General features: G+C 35.8%; 1 protein-coding gene and 1 non-coding gene across 3 annotated transcripts; one reads left to right on the top strand and one right to left on the bottom strand.

The window, feature by feature from the left end:
- Nucleotides 1–2,402: 2,402 nt before the first annotated feature.
- GCA (grancalcin) lies at nucleotides 2,403–22,632 on the bottom strand. Of its 2 annotated transcripts, none has more exons than XM_060106380.1 (8): nucleotides 22,459–22,632; nucleotides 17,903–18,061; nucleotides 12,643–12,712; nucleotides 8,769–8,812; nucleotides 8,333–8,480; nucleotides 4,747–4,860; nucleotides 4,350–4,408; nucleotides 2,403–3,701 (listed from the first exon to the last, which is right to left on the bottom strand). In XM_060106380.1, exons 1-8 carry the CDS (start codon nucleotides 22,483–22,485, stop codon nucleotides 3,675–3,677), a joined length of 648 nt encoding a protein of 215 aa, XP_059962363.1. In that variant the 5' UTR covers nucleotides 22,486–22,632; the 3' UTR covers nucleotides 2,403–3,674. The 2 variants fall into 2 exon arrangements, with proteins under 2 accessions (XP_059962363.1, XP_059962362.1); XM_060106379.1 differs by lacking the exon at nucleotides 2,403–3,701 and adding an exon at nucleotides 3,889–3,974.
- On the top strand, nucleotides 11,392–11,500 carry LOC132495592 (U6 spliceosomal RNA). The gene has a single exon (XR_009533318.1). It is a non-coding gene; the product is annotated as a U6 spliceosomal RNA (small nuclear RNA).
- Nucleotides 22,633–23,874: the final 1,242 nt, after the last annotated feature.

Genomic DNA, 23,874 nt, shown 5'->3' with positions numbered 1-23,874 from the left:
ACGTAAGTAGCACATAGGCAAGGAGCCTATTCATTCCCTAACTTTGTGGCACATCATAGTAGCGTAGAAGTGCCACCAAGGTCTACTTACTATATATTCAGATATAGAAGCACATCTGAGTTTTGAATGCTCAAAATGTAATACACAAAGCTGCATATTACCAAGCTACATGGGTAAAAGGAATGTTAATATAAGGCTCTTTTCTTTACTATATGTTTTTTCAAATAAGTAAAAAAAGACATGGCTTCCCAGCATTCAAATAATGAGCTCATAGTGAGACAGAGAAATTTTTCATAACTTTCCCAGTTTTCTGGCAAGTAGTTTTGTGCTAAGAATTCTAAGTTACAGGACAATTTGAATTCAATATGGACATATGTGATGTTATGATCTTATTCTAGACTACAAATTATCTGAACAGTAGTCATTTAAAATCCTGCCTGCATTCATCACTATAATAACAGAAGTTCTATTTATTTTTTCTTTGTATCATCTAATATTATTATGAAGTCAAGATATACTCTTAGATAACTTAGCATTGTACATTTATTTCAAAATGCTTAATTCCCTATGAAAATGATTTGATTAAGACCAACAAAAATGTGATCTTTTAATACAAGTTTCAAAGTAATCAAACACCCACGGTTGCATTTTAAAGTTTAAAAGAAAAATATGCTAACCTGAAAAATGCATTGAATTTTACTCACTAGATTTAATTTACCAGATTTTGACAAATTTATTCCTATTAATTTCCCAGAAAACTGCTACAAAGAAAACATATCATTTATGAGTCTGTCAAATATAAAAGGACAAAGAAAAGCACATTTCTGACAAACAGTATTTCTTTTGTCATTTAGTAATGCCATAACAGGTGAACTTGATTTGTATATTTTATTTAAAGAAATAATCACAAATTAATTTTTTTATGTTCTTAATTACAGATTTTAACTACATTGATAAATTTTACTATCTTCTAGGGTAAATGCCTTTTCTGGAAATAGACATATCACTTGACTTTTTTTATTACTTTTTGTTTCTGAATTCATGCTTGATAGATCAAATGAGCGCAGTCCTTGAAATAACATTTAAAGTGGACCAAATTAAGATTCCAATAGTATTAATCTCCCCTTGATGTAATTTAAAATGTGTAAACTGCCACTCGAAATAGTAGTGTAATACCTGACATTTAATCATTTGGCAGTCTTTTAGGCATAGGTGAATTGCTGCACTGTTATTTGAACTGAAGCATCTCATAATATATATGTAACAGATTTTGTATGATGCAAAACTTTACAGCAAGCTATTTGAATGTTTATTAAAAAAATTCTCAAAATGACATGGAAACATGTTTATTGGATAAATAAAAGCACTTAGACATTAAGAGTGTACATTATTCAATAATTTACATCATCATAAGAAAACTGGGGCATGAGTTAACCAGTACAAACTACCAAACTATATTCATATTCCAGTCATACTCCCTGTAAAACTATTTAATTTTTACCTTAGTAATGGATGTCTGTTTACATTAATTATTTTAAAGCATCAAAAATGTGAATTGCATTTCAGTAAAAAAATCCTAGTAATATATTCTCTAAGGCTAATGTTTATGTGATTATCTATCTAATGTAAAGTGCAAAAGAACTGTCTGACAACTGGGTTGGATTGGCATGGAACATTAGTTTTGCTAAAAGGCAGGGTTCTGTGGTTAAAAAAAAAAAGTTCGGAAAAAATTGGGTCAAATAAAATTAAATGAGATTTTCTGTACCTTAGGCTTTATTAAGCTCCCTGAGGAAGGTGAGACTTTCCCAAATACGTTTGGTCATGGAAACTCCTTCACAGACCTCCAATGACCAAAAGTCATAGGAACACCTTTGGAAAAGGATGACTTAGAGAATTGTGTGAAGAAGTTCTAACACAAAGTGTCATTTGGCAAAACTTATATGAGCCATGTCAAGCCATTTTAAAAGTTTTACCTCAACTATGAGCATCCAAATAAGGAAAATTATAATTGACCTCAGAATAGGACAGTAACAACCACCTGTATAAATCGGATGTTAAGATTCCATGCTACTGAGTCACAGTATCACCTTTATTCAACATGAATGATATACAGTGTGTTTACATTAGCTTTTTCCTACAACACTTCTAATTAGAATTCTATATCATTTTATGACTCAGTTAACATGCTCTCACATTATCAAATATATGTTCATGAAAAAAAATTAACAGCTAGAGGACAAAATTACATGGATTATTTATTCACATATTTTTATAAAGCTGACCAAATGAATTTGACAGCTAATTATATAAAATTATCAACATGAATATACATTACTTCCTTTCTAGGATTTTTCTAAAGTGAAAGTTTATAAAAGGTTTTTTTTCAAGATATTACCATTCATCCATTTTTAATGAAAAATTTTTTAATGAAAAACTATATATTAATTTGGTCATGAGCCATATTAAAATTATGCCATTTGCACCTTTAAGCTGGAAGATATTCAGTTAAAGTGTAAGAAAAAAATGTGGTTTATTAAAACTTCATTAAGAAAGACTTCGGGGTGTTTGCTCAGAAAGGGACTGGATTAACTGCAGCAGCTTATACCAGAAATCTTAAATGCTAAGGACCTGGTGACTCCACTTTGCAATTTTTGTAGTAACAGCACTCAGAAATGCTTCCATGATGCCTACCATGCTTAGGACCCACATTACACTTAGTGGTAAAGACCTACTGGTTTACTAATGCCAAAATCACTGGCTAATGTTGTCAAGAAAGTCAAACTTATAATTTCTGAACATTTAAACAAAGTGGTAGATTACTGGAGTTTTTTAAACTTTCTAAACAGTTAACAGCATTATGTATAAACAACTTAGTTTAAAAGGACAAATTTAAATATTGACATTTCATTAAAAATACGTCATTTCCAGAAAATCTAGATTTAGAAAAAGATGCCATTTTAGGTTACCTATAAAGTGCAGAGAAAAAAGTTATGTTTATTAAGAATTTTTTTCCACAGAAGACAATAAAACATATTGAAGGAAAATATATACTGCAAAAAATTTAAAAAGGAAAAACAATGCCTCCTGTAGTTTTATTATCACCATAGTTTAACTTATGGTTCACCTAAGGTGATTTAAGATAAAATTTTAGGAACTACGATTTTCTTCTTCACAAGCAAAGACTCATGAGTTTCTGTTCTCTGATTATGTGATGAAAGAACAAACCCTATTACAAAGATGGTGCAAAATCTAGGCTTCCCCTTCTGGCTCACCCTCAAATAGCAACAACTACAAACAAAATTTCCAAGTATAATTTGTAACCTTCAGGTAAGTATAAATTAGTCTTATCTAGGCTTTCATCATTTGGCTTCTTATATAATCTATTTTGTAAGTAAGAAAGAAAATTAAAAGAGGTATTTATATCACTTAATCATATACCAATATTTATTATGCAGATATCTCTAAAGTTATAAATTTATATAACTATTACAAATACAAAAACATCTCTTTTACTGCTTTGCATGGTGAGCTAAAGTAAAAACACATAGAAAGAGAAGAGATTTAACAGACAGGAACATGGAAAAGCCCCAAAAGCTTTAATTCAAAGTAGTTCAGTTCATTTCTTCCAAGCAGAGAAATTCACAGTATTTCTTCAGCCTTCAAATTCTAGACTTTCAAATTGCCATAGTACCCTGCAAAAACTAATACATAAGCAAAATCACCAGCTGGTAACAACAAAATGGTTTTGGTTTTGATTAATTATATTCCACAGAAGCATTTTCACAAGAGGAGAAATTTTGAGCTTCTAAGGCTTGTAACTCAAACCAGTATTATACTAGTAGGGTAAAGTTGACCTTATAACTCCTACATAACAAAAATAAAACAAAACCTTGAAACACTAAAGAACATGTGAAATATAACCTCTCCTTCAGTTAAAAACAAAACAAACTTGGAATCAGGTTAACAGCAACCATCTGAAATGAGAAATGAACAGTTCCATTACCTATCATAGATGAAAATTTCCCATCTCTCTTAGAAGAAAGACCATCACAAGTAAATTACTCTTTATAAAAGCAATGGTAGTTTTGCCCTTAAAAATGATTTGGAACATAAACTGCCAAAAGTCTGTCATAAAATTTAAAAGTATTTTTATGTTTACTATAAAGTCAAATTGGTATATCTACCACGATTAAATCTTACATTTGTGTTAAGCTGAAAAACATAAAGAATATGGTCTCTAAAATATATTATTTCCAGTGCTGAAACCAGAGATCACTTAAATTTTTTGACAACTGTAAACATACACAGAACACAGTATAAATATCAAAAGTGTAATACAGGATACTTACATCATGATATATGAAACGCACAACCCCTTGTTGCAAGTGGTCTCTTCTCCTAAAGAAATCTTTAAACAAAAAAATTACTTTTTCTGTTATAATTTAAAATCTATAGTTTTAAATACTTGGTGTCCCCAGGTACTAAAAAATGAGTAATTTTATACTCAAGTAAATCTTAAGTGATTTTATGTCCCAGGCAACTGAGATATGGAGAAAACTTTCCAAAACTGAGCTATAACAATTTTTCACTATTTATATTCCTAAATTTTTAAAGCCTTAAAGCTCTGATTAGATTTAATAGTGAATAAAGGGGGAAAATACATAATACCATCAACTTGCTGAAGAAAGTGAGGGACACCATTCAAGAAAAAAGCTACATGATACGGTACCCATAAATGGTCCATACCTGTCAATGCTCGAAGCTTCACACAGCAAGCAACATAATCATCAAAGAAAATTCTGCCATTCTTGCTATAACGTTTAACGATAGCAGTTAATGTTTGAGGACTCAACCTATAACCTAGAAAAAGGGATTGCTAGATTAAAACTTCCAAAACTAAACATCAAAAGAACACAACAAACAATGCATTCTTGTTAATAAAGTCATAAAACAAATTAACATTCAAAATTCATTACATAAAAATATACATTAGAAACAAAACACATTCCAATTGAAATTGATCAAAGGTTTCATTACTAATAGTGAAGTGGTACATAATTCTCACAATTCTAGCTTTGTAAAAAAGTGGTAGCTCGGAAAAAGAAAATAATTATCTTTTTGTGTTTTTAAAATATATTTTGATTTTGAAATAAGGTCTAGTGTATGTCACAGGTTTTTCTAATGCATCAATATTTCAACCCTGTAATTTTATAGTTCTTTAAAGAATATCAGAACTCTGGGTGTTTCTGGGAGGACTGGAGGTAGCTGTCCAGTTTTCCCAGCACCACTTATTAAAGAGGCTCTCTTTTCTCCATTGTATGTTCTTGCCTCTTTTGTCATAAATTAGGTGACCATATGTGTTTGGGTTTATCTCTGGGCTTTCTATCCTGTACCACTGAACTATATTTCTGTTTTTGTGCCAGAACCATACTGTCTTGATTACTGTAGCTTTGTAGTATAGTTTAAAGTCAGGGGGCCTGATTCCTCCAGCCCCGTTTTTCTTCGTCAAGATTGCTTTGGCTATTCGGGGCCTTTTGTATTTCCATAAAAATTGTAAAATTTTTTGTTCTAATTCTGTGAAGAATGCCATTGGTAATTTGATAGGGATTGCATTGAATCTGTAGATTGCTTTGGAATGGCAATCATCAAAAAATCTACAAACAATAAATGCTGGAGAGGGTGTGGTGAAAAGGGAACCCTCTTGCACTGTTGGTGGTAATGTAAATTGATACAGCCACTATGGAGAACAGTATGGAGATTCGTTAAAAAACTAAAAATAGAACTGCTATATGACCCAGCAATCCCACTACTATGCCCTGAGTAAACCATAACTCAAAGGACACATGTAGCCCAATATGCACTGCAGCACTATTTACAATAGTCAGGACATGTAAACAACCTAAACGTCCAACGACAGATGACTGGATACAGAAAATGTGGTACATATATACAATGGAATATTACTCAACCATAAAAAGGAATGATACCCCAGCGTTCACTGCAGCACTATTTACGATAGCCATGTCATGTAAGCAGCCTAAATGTCCATCAACAGATGAATGGATACAGAAAATGTGGTATATATATACAATGGAACATTACTCAGCCATAAAAGGGAATGAAATTGAGGGCTTCCCTGATGGTGCAGTGGTTAAGAATCTGCCTGCCAGCGCAGGGGACACAGGGTCGAGCCCTGGTCCAGGAAGACCTCATGTGTCACGGAGCAACTAAGCCCATGCGCCACAACTACTGAGCCTGCGCTCTAGAGCCCACGAGCCACAACTACTGAAGCCCATGTGCCTAGAGCCCGTGCTCCACAACAAGAGAAGCTACCACAATGAGAAGCTCACGCACCGCAATGAAGAGCACCCCCGCTCGCTGCAACTAGAGAAAGCCTGCGCAGAGCAACAAAGACCCAACACAGCCATAAATTAATTAATTAATTAATTAATTAATTAAATCTACTAAAAAAAAGAAAATCAAAGCAAAGGTTATTAGTGATCTTTGCTATCATTCAAACCTATATTTCCCATTGACTATATTGCTTACAAGTGTCTTTTATAGTCAAAGAAAATTTGAGAATCAACATGGTTACTCAGAGGGGGAAGAAATAGGAAAATGTTATTCCATTTTGTCCTATAACCCTTATTCTGTTTCTTCACAGATTTTTATCTTAACCACAGTCTTCTTACTATTTCCTTGGTTCTTTACTGTCTAGCCCAGTGGACTCCAAAAGTTTTTGAATGTGTACTTCTACGAGTAAGAAGTTTTGGATCACTCACTCCCATTATATGTGTATTCATTTAGTTTTAAATTCTATACATGAATTACTATTTGATTATTTACATTTTAAAGTATATATAAAACTAAAATTTAAAAAGAATGGAGTAAAAGTAATTAAAAATATAAATTAATATATTCCACTTGTGGAACCCCTACAGATGGTCTTATGTATTTAATGAGATGTGTACACTTTACTGTGAAGAATGCTGGCCTAGAATTATTGTCTTTATATATTAATGAATTAGTAGATTTAGACAAGACATTAATCCAGTCAAAGGGAAAAATAATAAAAACAAATGCAACAGAAGATAATTCTATGCATAGCTATAATGAAATACAATCCAGGAAACTTGCTAAAAGTAAATGAAAGGAAAGGTATAAATTACTAGAAGTCATATATGCAAACTAGTGTAATTATATGCAAATAAGCCCTGAGCTTTCTATTAGAGAATTATGATCTGGATGTGGGACTGATAAAATTCGTAATATTTTCCATAGCATTCTCAGCAAAAATAATTTGAATATCTTAAAATACATCTGAAGACCTTAAATTTGAAAAATACAGAATACCTCTTTGTTACACTCAACTGCCTATGTGAACTCTTCGGTGGTTTTCTTTTTTTGCAATTGGTTATATTAATTTTCCAACACTGTGCTGAATTAAGAACCAAGTTTAATTCATTAGGAATTAAGACTCTATAACTGACCTATACATGTTTATATGGCCAGGACTGTCCCTAAAATGACCACCTATTAAAACATCTATTGATACAACGAAACTAATCATGGCTTTGACTTTAAATTGGAATTTGAGATAATTTGCACTTGGTTCAGATTTCTGAAAGTTAAAACCTTTCAAAAAGTTAGTTCTGTTACAAAAGAATTTTGTTTAAAAATGAGTGTAAATAAAATCACAAAAGTAAATATAATTAAGAAAACTACTTAAAATTGCATTAATGTAAACAAGTTAAACACCATTTATATTATCACTTTTTGAAAGAAAACAGACTGAGAACCTTAGCTAATCAGAGATATGCTAAAAATAAATTTACAGTCTTTTAAGATAGTCTAAAATGTAGACTTCCCATTTTGAGGTTTTTCGGTGTCTGCTGTGTGTTCTACACTACATAAAAAAAAGAAGAAAAACAAAAAAAACCAGTTTTTACTGCTAGAAAGCTAGACTATGTATGGAGACCTGTAATTGAGATAAGCCTTTGCTGTCAAATTAGAGATCTTACCAAGTTACAAAAGAATACAATATAAATGGTAAGTGAGTACAAACAATTAGAATAAATTTAAGTATACTCAACATAGGAAATTCAGAAATTGTTTTATCAACCAGAGTGTATGAAAGATCATCTTTGGAAAACTCAGAAATAAAATGGTTTTGTTAAGGGTGTTTAATCAGAATGTATCTATAACCTTGAAATCAAATTGGACAACAGCTAGTGAAATAATATACCCTTTTATTACTTAGCAAATTTAAACAATTAATATTCATCTGAAGAAAGATGACCTGGATCGATTCTAAAGAATTTAATATTCTTACCCATAGCAGCAATGGCTTGATTCAATTCATGATGCTCTACTGTACCACTTCCGTCTTTATCAACAGTTATGAAATTTTGCTTCCAGGCATTAATAGCTGCCCAAAGTTCTTTGAATTCATTAAATCCCATTTTTCCTGTGTTATCTCTCTGATAGTTTTATTAACAAAAATAAGTTTTGATACCAAAGAATCTACCCAGACCCAAAACTCCAAATAATTGACTAAAAAATTGTTAAGTTCACTTCTGCAAGAGTTAGCCAAATTTAGCATATAAATAGATTTCTGTGTAAAAATGGAAAAGAATGGAATTCAAACAGGAATTCAAACAGGATGTTACAAAGTATTGTTAAACTCTCTAGTTTACTATGATCATTTATATCTAACAATTGCCTTAATATTCTATATTCCAATATTTTCTATTTTTAGTCAAGGATACATCCAACATGGCAATCATAATTCTGCAGGTTTCCAAACTGAAGGCTATAAAACATATTTATTATTTGAATTAAATTCTGCCCGATTTTACTTATATAAAATTACAACAATTTCTGCTTTCAAAACAAAACATTTACAAATTGCCAAACATACACAATCACCCAATGAACAAACTTTGAATGTTAGGCATGCATAGTAAAAAACCAAAAAAAACAAAAAAAAAAGAAAAAAAAGAGAGACTAAAATAAAAATTACTACCTTCATACTACTCACATCTAGTAAGGGGATTTGGGTAATTAAATAAGCAATTATAAAATACTGAAAATTAAACAAGTGAAAAGGAGGGCTTCAGTCTTCCTAACACAAATGCCAAGTCAGGTTTAAGTAGAAGTCGTCATACACTGAGATCACAAAACTTGAAAGTGTTAGAGATTTGGTTAAAGCTTGGGATATATGGGAAGGAGAGGCATGTAATGACTTCAGAAAGCCAGATGAGGACCAGGTCACGAAAGTCTTGAATGCTACCCTAAAGTTTTAGACCAATGGAAGTTACTAAAGGATTTTAAGGAACAGAGGGGCAATTCTAAAATTTCCATTTCAGAAACAGTTGTTGACAAAGAACATACTAGAGAGTAAAGTAAGATGGATCTGGATGTAGGTAAATCATCTGGTAGTTTACTGCAATCAACCAAGTAAGAAAAAGATGAGCTTCAGAACTGAAAGAAACTGTTTTTTCTCAGGGGAGGGGAAAAGAAAGGAAGAAGAAATAAAGATAACAAGATAGTTTGCTATCTTAAAATCAGGGATTATTAGAAATATTAAGACTTTCATATTTAAAGAACTATAAATGAGGACTCGCTAGGCAGAATTTAATTTTTCTAAACCTTATCACAATTACATTCAACTAGCATGCTGATTTATCTCGACTAATTACACATAGTCCTGATAAAGGAGATATGTCAGTACAGTCAAGTTTACAAAGTTCTTACTAGTAGCTCGTTAAAATAAATGAATAAATAAAAATGCTTAAAATTATTTTACTTTATGCTATTTGATAAAATATATTGAATTTTTTCTAAAGAAAAAAACTATTTCAGCTAAATTTTAGACCCATTAAAGAAAATTATAAAACAATCCAAAAGTTAAAAGAGCTTTCTTTAAATGTTTCATATGGTGTCAATGTTAGAATAGGTGGTTACAGTATTTTCAGAATGACAATTCAACTGACCGTGGATAGCATTTACTATGAGCCAGGTAGTGTGTGCTTTGTGACTTCACATAAACATGTCAAACCTATCCTAGCCCCAGTTTTACACATAAAGCAACTGTGGCCCAGAAAGATAAAGTTTCCCACGTTCACTAGCTAACAGGTGGAAGAGTCAGGATTGGAGCCCAGTGCTCCTTCATACAAAAACTACTCAGGCAAGGAGGGGGAGAAATCTCTGGAATGGCATTCCATCATTTTGTCAAGTAAATGACATCTGTTTTCCCTTAAAGTTAACATGGCACACATTCATTAAGTGGGAGAATCTGAATAGATGATAATAAATGACAAAAATTGAGTCATCAAATAAGCAGACCTTCAGTCAATCTCAAAATAGGACCAAGTATATGTAAGATTAAATATCTCTGACAGAAGAATGGAGGGAGAGAATTTTTAGGAAAGTTGACAGATTTTCCCTCTCTCCACACACCCCATTAGAATGGACAGAACTAAACTGAATTTCTAGAAGTTGTAATCCTTTAGAGAAAAAGAGAATGAGAGAGGAAACAAAGGAATAAAATTTTGCAAGTTGGAAAAGTAGGTGGACCTAAGTTGACAACCTAGATCTGAGAAAGTGGCTTCCTGAACTTGAAATGAGACAACCTGAGAAGCAGCCTGGTTTATCCTGGAGGAGACTCCAAACATTGAAGAACTGGCAGTACTTCTGAAAATGGGTGTGAATGTAGAGACAAAAACCGAAGGACTGATTGAATGTCTATCTAAGGAGCCTTTAGAGCCCCAAATCCCCTCCTTGCTTCAGCTACATGGATGGCTACCCTGTCTACTCCCACGCCAGTAGACATCTGGGGTTTTATTCTCTGGAGAGGACTGTGCACTGCAGAAAACCAGGCACAGCTGAGGACAGGGCTATCTACTAAAACAAGGAAATTCAATGACAATTTACAAAAGACTGAGAACGCTGATGAGTCCTCCCTCCTCCGCTCCAGACAGAAGATCAACTGGACAACCAGCCCCAAAGGAAACCCCGAAAGATCTTGATACCCAGTGTTGGAGGACACACTGCCCAGCCAAACCACCGGACTCTGAAGTCTACAGTCAACACCCAGCCTGGCTCTCAGGGCTTCTGACTGGCATTTTAGTTAAATATGAGCAAGCTAGGATCATCAGACACCTGAGAAAAGCACCTAACATGAAAGACAGCCAAACAAACAACCTGGAAAAAAATACTGGAGGAAGTAGGTTATGTAGGAAGAAAAAAGCTTAAAAAAAAATACATTAACAATCTCAGAGAGATAAGGAAAGACATCGCATTCATGTAAAAAGAACAAAGGCTCTTGGATTTTAAAAACATGATAGGAGAAATGAAAGACTCAATGGAAGGTTTCGAAAATAAAGTTGAGTGCTCCCTTCAGCAGCACATATACTAAAATTGGAACAATACAGAAAGTAGCATGGCCCTTGCACAAGGATGACACGCAAGTTTGTTCTGTGAAGCGTCCCATAGTTAAAAAAGAAAAAGAAGTTGAGGAAATTTCCCCCAAAGTAGAGGAAAATAAGAGGTAGGAGAGAAAAGGTAAGAAAAGTGACCCAGTCCTAAGACGCATTCCAGAAAGAGAAAATGGAGAGAACAGAGCTGAACTAAATCAAATGAGTTTCCAGATTAGGAGTGCCCACTGCATTCCCCACACAACCAGGCACAGCACTGTGACATTTCAGACTAGGGACAAAGAGAAGATCTCACAAGCCTCCACACAGTAGTAACAAATGACACACAGGCAGGAAACAAAAAGATAAAGCAACAGTGGAAGCTGGAAACAATGGAGCAATACCTTTAAAATTCTAAGTCAAAATGATTTGTAATCTGGAGTTCTATACCTGGCCAATCACTTAATTCTGAGGATAGAATGAAAGCATTTTCAGAGAAAGTCTCAAAAAATTTACCTCCCATGCACTTTTATTAAGAAGCTAATTCAATATATTTTATCGAATTTAAAATGACAACCAGGGATGGAATGAAGGGGAGATCCAACTCAAGAGAGAGAAGAAAGGGCTCCAGGAGTGCAAGCATGACAGCTGTGCACAGAAAACGAAGCACAACAGAAAGCTCCTGGATGAGGATTAATTTCAGAAAAAGCAAAAAGTTACATTAAAAGGAAAATTAATCATATATTATTACAAGACTCAGGAAGAGCATTTATTTAGATAGTAACAATAAGGCAAATACTGATTAGTGAGCTAATGAAAATTACTTAACAGCAGATGGATGAGGGAGCTCCTGTGTGGAGTACAGGGACACAGGTGAGAGGGTTACATCCTCATCACCCACCGCAGGACATAATAATTGATGATCATTAAAACTGAAAATCAATAGTGATAAAGGCATGCTATTTTGAGATACGGAGGCAAATTTCAAAAGAATTAGCTGAAGAACTTTAAAGAGATTTTCTCTGCGAGTGGTTAACATCGGGGAGGGAGGAATGCATGCTGAACAGTATTTTCATAACAAGCTTTGCAGAATTATTTGGCTCTTTGAACTATGTGCATGTATATCTGTGCTAAAAATTTTTTTTAATATTTTAAGTATGGAAACAAAAAAGTTAGAAAATGAATTTCCTAGTCCAATTTTAACAGAGGAAAAAAAAGATCTCACGAGAAAAAGTTCCACTAATTCCAGACTGTGTTAAACATTTCTGAAGTTCTTCAGCATCCACTTCACCATCCTGTTACAAAATAATTATAACCTGATTAATAAAATCAGCTGTATAAAAGCATACTAAAATGTTAACTAACTGTTCTAGGCCGATCAATAAATATGCAATCTTCAAAACACTACTCTATTATCAACTACAAAATTATAGAGATAATTATTGACGGCAAAGGCACATTAGAGGACATCACAAAACATGAATACTTTTTTCACAATAAAATTTTATTCTATTAAATTATTCAGGCATTTCAAATATGTTATATTTTCTACTTCTGAAAAACAGCATGATCACTCTGTCCTATAATAGTGCAAAGTAATACCTTGTGAGAATCATTATACTTCAAATAGTTAGAAAAATGCCTAAAATGCTAAAATGCGTTCAGAGAAGTCTCAAACACTTTCCTTTCATGCCCATTTTGAGGGGAGATTATTTCTAAAGGATACTGAATCTTTAACTGGGAAGAGAAAATATCTTTTTCCTCCACAGCATTAAACTCAGCAAAATTTTAGAGTCCCCTCTGATTTTTTGTCCAAATATTCTTGTTTGACCTTCTTATGGGAAAAAAAAAATTTTTATCACAAACAAGTAACCACAATGGAAGTGAAACAGGTTGAATATTCTCATTATGTTTCAGTACCTCATCCTATTTTCTACAGAAATAAAGAGTAATTTACTTGGAAGCATCACATACACTGTCACAAATTCAAAACAACAGCTCTGAGAAAGGATTAAGGAGGCAAATTTAAAACACGTAATTTGTAAGAACCCAAAAAACCCCCAAAACTTTTACAAACTACTTCTAAGAAGTATTATAAACACTTCTAAGGAGTATTATAAACATTATCAGGCAAGTGAGAGACTAACCTTTAGATATAAGGAAGTTTAAGAAAACTCAGTAGTCACAGTAATGTTTTAATGCAATATTAAAAAAAAATTAATGCAAAAATTCTGTGAATAAATATCCAGTTTTTAAACAAAGGATCTGACCCTGTGCTTGCATCATTCACTTCATTTGTCTCTTGATATTGACCCTGTTTAGGTCTATCAAGCCTGTTAGATTTACCTGACAGTTTTACATTTTTAAGATATTAAAGTATGTACTGGTTTATTTATTGTATTTTAGTCTGCTTGTTTCTGGAAAATAAACCCAAGTATTTATTAGAACAACTTAACTCAAGGCAAAGGATTTTATATTTCAGTAAAATCTGACTCTGGACACAATCTAGGTGGGGAAAATCACAAAACCACTAGGTACGGAAGGGTGACATGGGGAGAGGAAGGGAAACATGGAAGGGGACAAAAGGTGAGGGGTGGTGGTGAGGAGAATAAACAAAAACCACTCACTGCAAGTTTAAGGAACCAATATTCCAAAGTATGTGGAAAAATCTAATGTTCAGAAAGACAGTCCACAAGAATGAAACATTTCAGAACGAATTCATACAGGATGAAAGAATTTTATAGAGCAATCATTAAAACAAGTATGCTAAGAAAATGCAGGTATCTTCCATTTAGAAAGAATAAGAAATTCATCCATTTAACATATATCTATTGAACAACCTAACATGTTCAAGAACCATTAAATGGACTAAGTACCAAGCCGTGTCCAAAACAAATTCCTCGCCTTCATAGAGGTTACATTTTAGTGGTGGGAGAGAGGCGGTAAAGCAGAAATTACATCTGATGGTAGTTAAGTGCTGAGGGAAAAAATACAGCAGAGTAAAGGTGCTAAGAAGGAGTGTTGTGGAGTACGGCGAGGAGGCCAATGGTATTTTACATAGATGGTAAAGCAGAGCCTCATATGTAAGGTGAATTTTGAGAAAGATTTGAAGAAAGTGAAGGAGCGAGCTATGCAGACATTGAGGGAAGAGTGCTCTAGGACCGAGTTGTCCAAAATAGAAGCCACTAGCCCTACATTCCGCTGAGCACTGAAATGTGCCTAGTCTGAACAGAGATGTTCTGTTAGTGTAAAATACACACCAGATTTCCAAGACTTAGTAACCACGACATAGAGTAAATTATCTTATTAACAAGTTTTACAGGATTACATGTCGAAATGTTAATCTTTTTTGATACACTGAGTTAGATAAAATATTCTATTAAAATTAATTTCACCTATTTCTTTTTACTCCTTAAAATGCACTACTTGGAGGCTTGAGAACTACACATGTGGCTTGCATTTGTGGCTCACACTCTATTTAATTTGGACAGTGCAGTTCTAGGCAAAGAGAACAAGTATAAGGGTCAGAGGATGTTCTTGGTGTTGCTATCATCTTCACTCACTCACCTTGAGCACGCTTCTCCCTGTACCGTTATCATTTCCCACAGGTCTATCTCCCTGACTAGACAGAGATCGTCTAGGTCAGTATCTGAGTTTCATTTACCTTTCATCCCCAGACCCTAGCCCAGTATCTAGTACAAAGCAAGTTAGCTGTTTGGTGGAATGAAGATAATTCCTTTCGTTCTTCACTAAACTGTAGTCATTTCTGACAGTTTGTAGCCATATTCATTTACTATTTCAAAAGGTTGAAACTATTACAATTTCTCATTCAAGTATGGATTAAATTTAAAAATCTAAAACCTAATTAACGAATGAAATTCTATTTTACATGCGTTTTTATAGAATTTTGGAGTTTTTCTAATAACCTGAATAGCTTTGCTAAAAGTTATTTATCACTATCAGAAAGCATTATCCTGGTACCCTACTTCATATTCGTATTTCATACTCGTATTTCATACACTACTTCATACTCGTATTTCATACATTTTATAAAAACATGTTATCTTAATTAACTAACAAGCAGTGTCTTCCTAAATTATAAGGAGAAAATCCAAGTGATCATTTTGGATCTCTTTACAGGCAGTTTGAGCGGAGGATTGTGATCAACTATCTAAACCCTCAACTAAACTACCTATCATTAGTGGTAGAAAACTGCATTTTCTAATTAAACATTGAGCTTTAGATAGATAATTAACAAAAATTCAATTGCCCTTGGTTAGGTTAACTGATAGGCAGCAAGATTTTGAAATGATATTCAAGTTCAAGTCCTATTTGTTAGGTTAATCAATCTTAATCTCTACTTACTCATCTATAATAAAAGAGCACATCCACCTTGCCTACCTCACAGAGCTGCTGTGTGGAAAAATGCAAGCAGGGAGCACATTAAAGTTAAAGTTGTTGGTATTATCAAGATACTTCTGTGTGTATACGTGTGTGTGCCTGTGTGTATTTATGAAGGTACTAACCAGAATTTCCCTGAATCAATTGATGACTGAATCATTCGTGTTAGGAAAACGTCCTCCTATAAAAAGGGACACTGCAGAAACTTTTTTTCTTTTTCCGGCATGCGGGCCTCTCACTGTTGTGGCCTCTCCCGTTGCGGAGTACAGGCTCCAGACGCGCAGGCCCAGCGGCCATGGCTCACGGGCCCAGCCGCTCCGCGGCATGTGGGATCTTCCCGGACCGGGGCATGAACCCGCGTCCCCTGCATCGGCAGGCGGACTCTCAACCACTGCGCCACCAGGGAAGCCCTGCAGAAACTTTTAATTGGACATTTCTCATAGAGTATCTTTAATTATGAGGCCTATCAAAAAAGAATATAGCTGCAGAGGTGAGTTTGGTAACTAGGTTCTAGGATCATAATGTATAAATCTGACACTACACTTGAACCCTTAAAGCCAGACAAAATTCATCATATAAGAGAACTGTCTAAATATTCGGACTAGAAATTGAAAATGAGATAGTTTATGCATCCATTCAATGACTAATATAATCCTAGTGCCTCCTGGGTAAGAGACAATATGACAAGGGCCACGGCCTTATGGAATTTAATTATTCAAAAGCACAAGACTGAAAAATTTAAGGAAAGTATCAAATAGTACAATCATAGCAAATCATTGTTGACAACTGTTACAATAAAATAGTTCTTAAGTCAAAAAAAGTCTCTAAATATATATGTCTGGTTCTTACGTTTTAAGTTGTAATTTTATAAAATGGATTTATTATATAGTCAGCTATAGATAACATACTTATTCCCAGTATTATACTATCAATACTTAAGAGTTCCTTGCAGCTAAGAGTGGCATAATGCAACAGTTAGGATTGCATTTAGCTGCAAAACAATTAGAAAATGTTATAAAAGGGGCTTAAACAAATCAATGTTTATTGTTTTTATACAAGAAGTCTGGGGCTATGCAGAACAAGACTCTGTGGCAACTTAATGAGGCCATCAATCTCTTTCCATGTTTCCACATTCCCCATCCATAGGCCTTTATCTCAAGCTTGTTGCCTCAAGATCACAAGATGGCTGCAGCACCTCCATACTGCAAGTCCCCTTTCCAGGCAGGTAGGATGAAGGCGGAGAAAGGGCCAACACTAGTTCCAGGAAAGCTTTCCTCATTTGGAAAAGGAAAGCATCCCAAAGAAATTACACCTACATCTCAATGGCCAGTCTTATGGCACATGGTTACCTTTATAGAAAGGTGCCTGAGATGGTATTAGGGCTTTCCAACCGCTACCACACGTGAAAAGGGAAAAGGAGGTTTTGAATGAAATTTGGGTAGCCAAAACAAAGTGTCTGCCACATGTAATAATTCTGGGCATATCCTCTATTTCTAGAAAGGCATATGGGACCTAGTGAACATTTAAGTGATTGAATAATGAATGGAAAATGTTATCAAACTTCTATGAAATTCTATGCATTCAATAAATAATTCTTGACCACTATAAAAGAAAAGAGACATAGACTGTGACTGAGACGGAAGTATAAATCTCTGTCTCTGCTCATTAGTCTGGTATTTGTCCCTTCATTCTGCCTTGTTTCCTTTATCTTTTCCTGATTTGCTTTACCATCAAGCTTCTCCCAGAAACATCCACAATTTACAAGTCTCCTTTGTGATACTCTGCCCCAGCTTCCTCAAGGAGATTTACATACAGGTCTCTTTTTCCCAGATCCTATCTGGCTCAGTCTCCACGCACCACCCTGGTTACTCCTAATGTGTCAGACATCAAACTAACAGACTTTTTAATGAGATAATTATGACTACCCTCATCTCTGATCGCAAGAAGAAAATTAGTCTAGATAAGTTTAAAATGCAAGTTTCATATACATTTAAAATGACACACTAAATAAAAGAGTTGACATTTGTTTTAAGTTGCAATCATTTTTTAAAACTGATATTTGTGCTATATATTTAGGATTTTACCTGGTCAGCAACAGCAGTGAAGTATGTCCACATGGGGTCTCCCGCTGAGGAGTAACTGTCCGGATAAGCTGGGCTTGGAGGGTATCCACCAGGGAGCACAGCTGGCCCTGTTCCTGGCATTGGCTGTCCCATTTGCATCTGATTGCCAAAATTTCCAAGCTACAAGAGTGAAAAAGGAGACGGTTATTAATACAAATATTACCCATTATCCACTGAAGTTGGTTTAAAAGAAAATACTTATGAGAAGTTCACTGAAAAGCAAAAATCGAGTTACTGAAAGCTCCCAAATTATCACAAAAGCTGTTAGCTACAAACTGCGAGATGCCCTGCATTACTTAATTCAGCTCATTAACAAATGTTATCCAACATGTTTTAAAGTGTTAAAGAAAAAATAAGTCTCTAGCCTCTAAGAATGAGGCACACTTTAAAAAAGTAAAAAATACAAGAAGCAAAAAGTAAAAAATACAAGAAAATTTCACCTAGAGTAAAACTAAGAAGTGGTATACCTAAAGACACATACATAGAATACATGGTAAATACAAAACAACAAAACTGTGAATGAATCATGGGAAGATGCATAGGGCTGAAACATCCCCTCCACTAGAAAATATTTATTTTTTAAAAAGCAAGATATCAATGAACAGAACAATAAAGTGATAATTCCAACAATAGTCCTCTTCAAAACTGATAAGAATAACAACAACGAGAATACCAACAATAAGAGTACTCAGCTAATATGTATTGAGAGCTTTTTATATTGCAGGTACCGTTCTAACTACTTTCCATCTACCATGTGATCTGATTTCCCAACAACTCAGTGAGATGTGAAAGTACTATCCTTTTTTCAGTTGAGGATGTGTAACTTCAAGAGGTTTCCTGAATTAGTTAAGGTCAAATGGCTAGTAAGAAGTAGACCATGATTCAAATATGAAGCTGACCCCAGAGACTACATACTGTTTGTTTCCTGCTATGGCTCTGGTTACTGTCTCCTTTTCACTTTGGAACTTGGTATACATTTTTTTATATCTTAGAGAGATATTTTACTCACTGTTTTTAATGAGTCTGGAGGAGGAAGAAGTATCAAGATTGTTCATTATTCCATTTGGAACAAAAATCTTGATCTGCATCTTTGAAGAATAAGCAGAGATTGATGGGCAAAAAGAGAAAAGAATTCTAAGAGGGGGAAAAAGGCAAAAGGTAGGAGCCTTTAAGTGGCAGTTTGAAAAGCTGCAGCATGGGATATGGTAAAGACAAAAGGTATGCAGGAAGTATGGGAGCTCCAGGAAATGTGCCCAAGGATCAAAAACTAGATTATGAAGCAATGAAGTATAAGAAAGGGAACAATAAACATTAAAACAATATAATGAATTTGAAAAAAAAGCGATTGTTTAAAAGTTATTCTTTGAAAAGAGACAGACTGTCAAAGGACAGGCCAGTTTCTGGAATAAAAAAGAGAAGTGTATATAACCACAAAGAGAATTCAAATTAAAAAATACATATTAACAAATGCTTATGAACACCTCTTTACCAATACATTTGAAAATGTAGGGGCTTCCCTCGTGGCGCAGTGGTTAAGAATCCGCCTGCCAATGCAGGGGCCATGGGTTCGAGCCCTGGTCCGGGAAGATCCCACATGCCGCAGAGCAACTAAGCCCGGGTGTCACAACTACTGAGCCTGCACTCTAGAGCCCACGAGCCATAGGCCACAACTACTGAGCCTGCGCATCTAGAGCCCACGAGCCACAACTACTGAAGCCTGCATGCCTAGAGCCCATGCTCCATAACAAGAGAAGCCACCGCAGTGAGAAGCCCGCGCACCGCAACGAAGAGTAGCCCCGGCTCTCCCCAACTAGAGAAAGCCCGTGCGCAGCAATGAAGACCCAACCCAGACAAAAATAAAATAAATAAAGTTTAAAAAAAAAAGAAAATGTAAATGAAATGGGCCTTCTAAAAGTACCTAAATTCTATAAATTACAAATATTGACTCAAGAAAAAAAAAACTTCCTATTTCTAATAAGGGTAAGTAGGATAAGGTCAATCTTCACTAAAAAAAAATTTTTTTTCATAAAATATTACTTTTTAATATTAAAGGAAAAAGGTAAAATTTCCTCACTCATATGGGGAAACTTCCAGGCCAATACTGGGGGACAAGTCTAGACCCAGAGGTAAAAGGATTAGCAAAATTCCCAAAGCAGCTTTTGCTCTGAGGCAAAAAACAAACACCTAGATTTTGGTTCCAAGGCCTCCAAGGACGTGGAGGGCAATCAAGGCCTGGAGCATATCCAAGAAATTAAGGCTTACTGGAGACCCTCACACCTTAAGCTTCACAGAAGGAAAACAGAAAAAACTTTTTTCTAAGAAGAGAGGCCAAACTAAATATAAGCCTATTAGCGAAAAGCTCATGTTGAGGTGGTGCCAGGAGACTGGCTATAGACCCGCTACTGTGGCATCTCCATGTGTGCCTGGAGGGTTCAGCACACATGTTTTTTAATCAAAGTCAGGCAAGCAGTATTATATGAAGAACCTGGCCTTAGGAATAACCTTCTATCTACGTTTCCTTCCTGTCTCGCAATATCAACTTCTCCAAAATCCAAAAATGTCAGAGCCTGATGGTGGCCAGATTAAAGACGGTTGCAAATTCTTTGTAACATTTCCCCTGCAAAGGCAAAGACTTTCTCTAATCCCTTGAATCTGGGCTGGGCCTGTTTCAGCTTTATCTGGTAGAAACTGCACCACATGCATTCCAGGCTTAAGACTTTCAGAGGACAGGCAGCTTTAGTTTCTCTCTTAGAACATGGCCAGCATGAAGAAGCTCAAGCCCCATGTGGAAGGGCCCATATGGAGGGAAACTCAGACCCCTAGCCTACAAAGTAAACCCTGAAAAGTAGTTTATAATAAATTCATATTTCAAGTTGTCTTCCCAATAGTTTCAAAGGAATCAAAACTGATCATTAGGTCATCAATGTCATCACCTGGTAACGCGACTGAAGAAAACCTTGGACTTAAAACTGTCAGCAGGGCCTCCCTGGTGGCGCAAGTGGTTGAGAGTCCGCCTGCCGATGCAGGGGATACGGGTTCGTGCCCCGGTCTGGGAGGATCCCATATGCCGCGGAGCGGCTGGGCCCGTGAGCCGTGGCCGCTGGGCCTGCGCGTCCGGAGCCTGTGCTCCGCAACGGGAGAGGCCGCAACAGTGAGAGGCCCGCGTACCGCAAAAAAAAAAAATAAAAATAAAAAATAAAAAAAAAACTGTCAGCAATGTCATTTTCATGTAGTTTTGCACATTTCTGAATCTTTAGTATTATCTTTGATCCCTAGTTTCGTCCCAGAAATTTTCAACTACTTGTCCATTTTGTGAGGGTTACTTTGGTTAAACTAGATCATATAATGTGTAACCCTGGAGAATTCTGCACATATAAACTGTGTAATAAGTCACAACAGGCTGCATAGAACTCCACTTCATACCTCAGGATACCAGCTGTACCTTATGTCAGTGTTCTTCAAACATTTGCTTCCCTATCCCTAAAACAATGTTGAAAAGTTATATACCTTTCCCCACAGTTTATGTTGACATATGACGTTCTTAAGTTTAAATAGTTGTAAAGAATGCAATGTCTAATACGCTGTAAATCTTGACATTCACAAATGATGTCTTACATCACTCTTTGGAAAGTATCCGTTGCTATCTACATACTATAATGATCTGATACTTGCTCCCACCCATTTTTTTTTTTTTTTAAGAGAAATGAAAAGGCCCTTCTGGAACATTTAGAAATTTTACCTTTTTCCTTTTATTCTTGGAACTTATTTTTTATTCTATTTCTTCCTCATCTGTATAAGCTTTCTACGCTTAAAATGTATCATTATGCTTGAAAATACTGATCACACTATAACACTTACCTAAAATAAAAATATGTATGTAAATTGAAATTTTAAATTTTGTTTTATTTCCTGTTACCATAACGGATACTACAGTCACAACTACCAACTCCCAAAAGTGATGCAGGATAAACAGTTACGTAAGAAAGTATAATTTTCTCCACCTCCCCACTCCCCCATCCCCACCCAAAAAGTCTGGAAGAACACTGTCCTTGGTAGAATAGTAAACATTACAAGACATTTAGCATACCTTAATTTATTCATAAGCAACACAGAGAACAGAAAAGAAGTGGTCAAAAAATTCAGGAAAAGGATGTCTAGCAAAACTGGGGAGGAGGGGGTTAGGAGAATTGGACGGAGGGCGGACCACAAAAGATTACCGGAACAAGAAAAAGGAGGCTTTGTTCCTCCATTCCAGGGAAGAAATTTCTAAAAACACTCCACACCCTTGGCTCCACAAGGACTCGTCTAAGGGTTCCTCAGGGACCAGAACACCTGCGGCTCCCCGCTCGGCCCCAGCCTCGGCTTCCTGCACGGCGCGAAGTCCCGGCGCCGCCGAGTACCAGAGGCGGGCGAAGTTAGCAGGGACCGACCGAAGGCGGATCCGGCACGTTGGCACCGCCCGCCGGAGCGCCACACCCCGCGGAGGCAGAGGCCGCGCCGAAGCGGCCAGGACTCACCCCTCCTCCGTATCCCGGGTAGGCCATGACAATCTTGCGAACGTCAACTGTCACCCTTCGAGTCAGCGTCCGCCAGGCTGGGAGAAAAGCGGAGGTACAGCTGCAGGCGCAGGTGAGGTTGACAGACTCCCCGGCGGCGCCGTTCACTTCCTCGAGACCAACCACTCCCGGAGTCCAGCTCTGCCCTACTCAGCTCGGATTGGCTGAGACCGGCCCTTCGGAGCCTATAGCACCTAAGCCCGCCCCTTCCCCGAGGCTAGTCCCATCCATCTCGTCTCTGATTGGCTTCACGCGCCCAGTCTTTTCCTACTCCTCTTTTATTGACTGGATCGGGTCTTGCGCTCTTTCCTCGCTAAACCGAGAACCCTTTGCAACAGTAACTTCCACCCTCTTTGGAAAGGCTCTCTAGGTCGGTTTCTTTTCTCCTTAGAAACCTCAGACCAGCAAGCGCATGACTTCTTTTAACCTCCACTCTTTTGAAGCTGGGCTACCGAATACATATCTGTGAATTTCAAAACTTGAAGAGTTACTTACATCTATTTTTCCGTAGCGTTGATGTCACATCATCAAAACTATGAAACCTTGACCTCTACTCCAAAGGTAGTGCTTCTGAGCTAAAACTCTCTTGACACCAAGTTTTACCAAAAGGTTATCATAGTTTGTTAGATAAATGGTGACCAGAAGTTGCCAGATTTAGCAAATAAAAATACAGGATGTCCAGTTAAATTTTATTCTAAAAAAAAAATGAAATTTTTAAAATATGAGTATGCCCCAAACATTGCATGGGTCATACACTTATACCAAAAAATTATTCGCTGTTTACACGCTGATAATATACAAGGCATCCTATATATTATCTGGCAACCCGACAAATGACTCAACATTTGGGCTAACTCTTTAAGTTGTGCCTCCTAATTATATCCACCGAGGAACAGCTTGGTTTTTAATCATTCGGTCCAAAGTTAAATGCTCAACTACTTTGATTTATTAAGTAATAGTCATTGACAGTTCTGCTTTTCTCTGGAGCTCAAGTGAATTTTGTAGCTCCAGCTTGAAAAGGACAGGACACACAGGGACCAGACAGCTGTAGACTTAGTTTAAAAACAAACAAAAAGACCATAATGATATTATTTTGAAGAATAAGACTACTGCTAAAATGTTTCTTAAAAATAAGGATGTGGAAGAAAGTGTCATCTATTAGCAGAGTAAATCAACCTTGCAAAGCTGAGTAACTGTTGGTCAGTTACATACAGAGGAGGAACCTGTTGAACTTTGTGAAACCTAATTTTCTCAGGAAGAGATAGAGAGAAAGGAAGATTGCTAAGGTACAAGCCACTCTTGACAAAATGTGCATTGGTTCCCCTAACACAATAAGAAATACTTTAGCCAGTGAGGTTAAATTATTGGCATAAATAA

Source organism: Mesoplodon densirostris, chromosome 8 (genome assembly GCF_025265405.1).
Source record: "Mesoplodon densirostris isolate mMesDen1 chromosome 8, mMesDen1 primary haplotype, whole genome shotgun sequence".
Classification (NCBI taxonomy): domain Eukaryota; kingdom Metazoa; phylum Chordata; class Mammalia; order Artiodactyla; family Ziphiidae; genus Mesoplodon; species Mesoplodon densirostris.
The sequence above is the reverse complement of the archived record's forward strand: the minus strand, read 5'-3'. Positions and strand labels throughout refer to the sequence as shown.

Excerpts from the sequence above, each read along its gene's own strand:
- GCA (XM_060106379.1), bottom strand. The coding sequence starts at position 22,485 with ATGGCCTACCCGGGATACGGAGGAGGG. Across the intron at positions 18,062-22,458 it reads ACCCGGGATACGGAGGAGGG|CTTGGAAATTTTGGCAATCA; the intron begins GTGAGTCCTGGC and ends TCACTCTTGTAG. Across the intron at positions 12,713-17,902 it reads TCACTGCTGTTGCTGACCAG|GATGGTGAAGTGGATGCTGA; the intron begins GTAAAATCCTAA and ends ATTTTGTAACAG.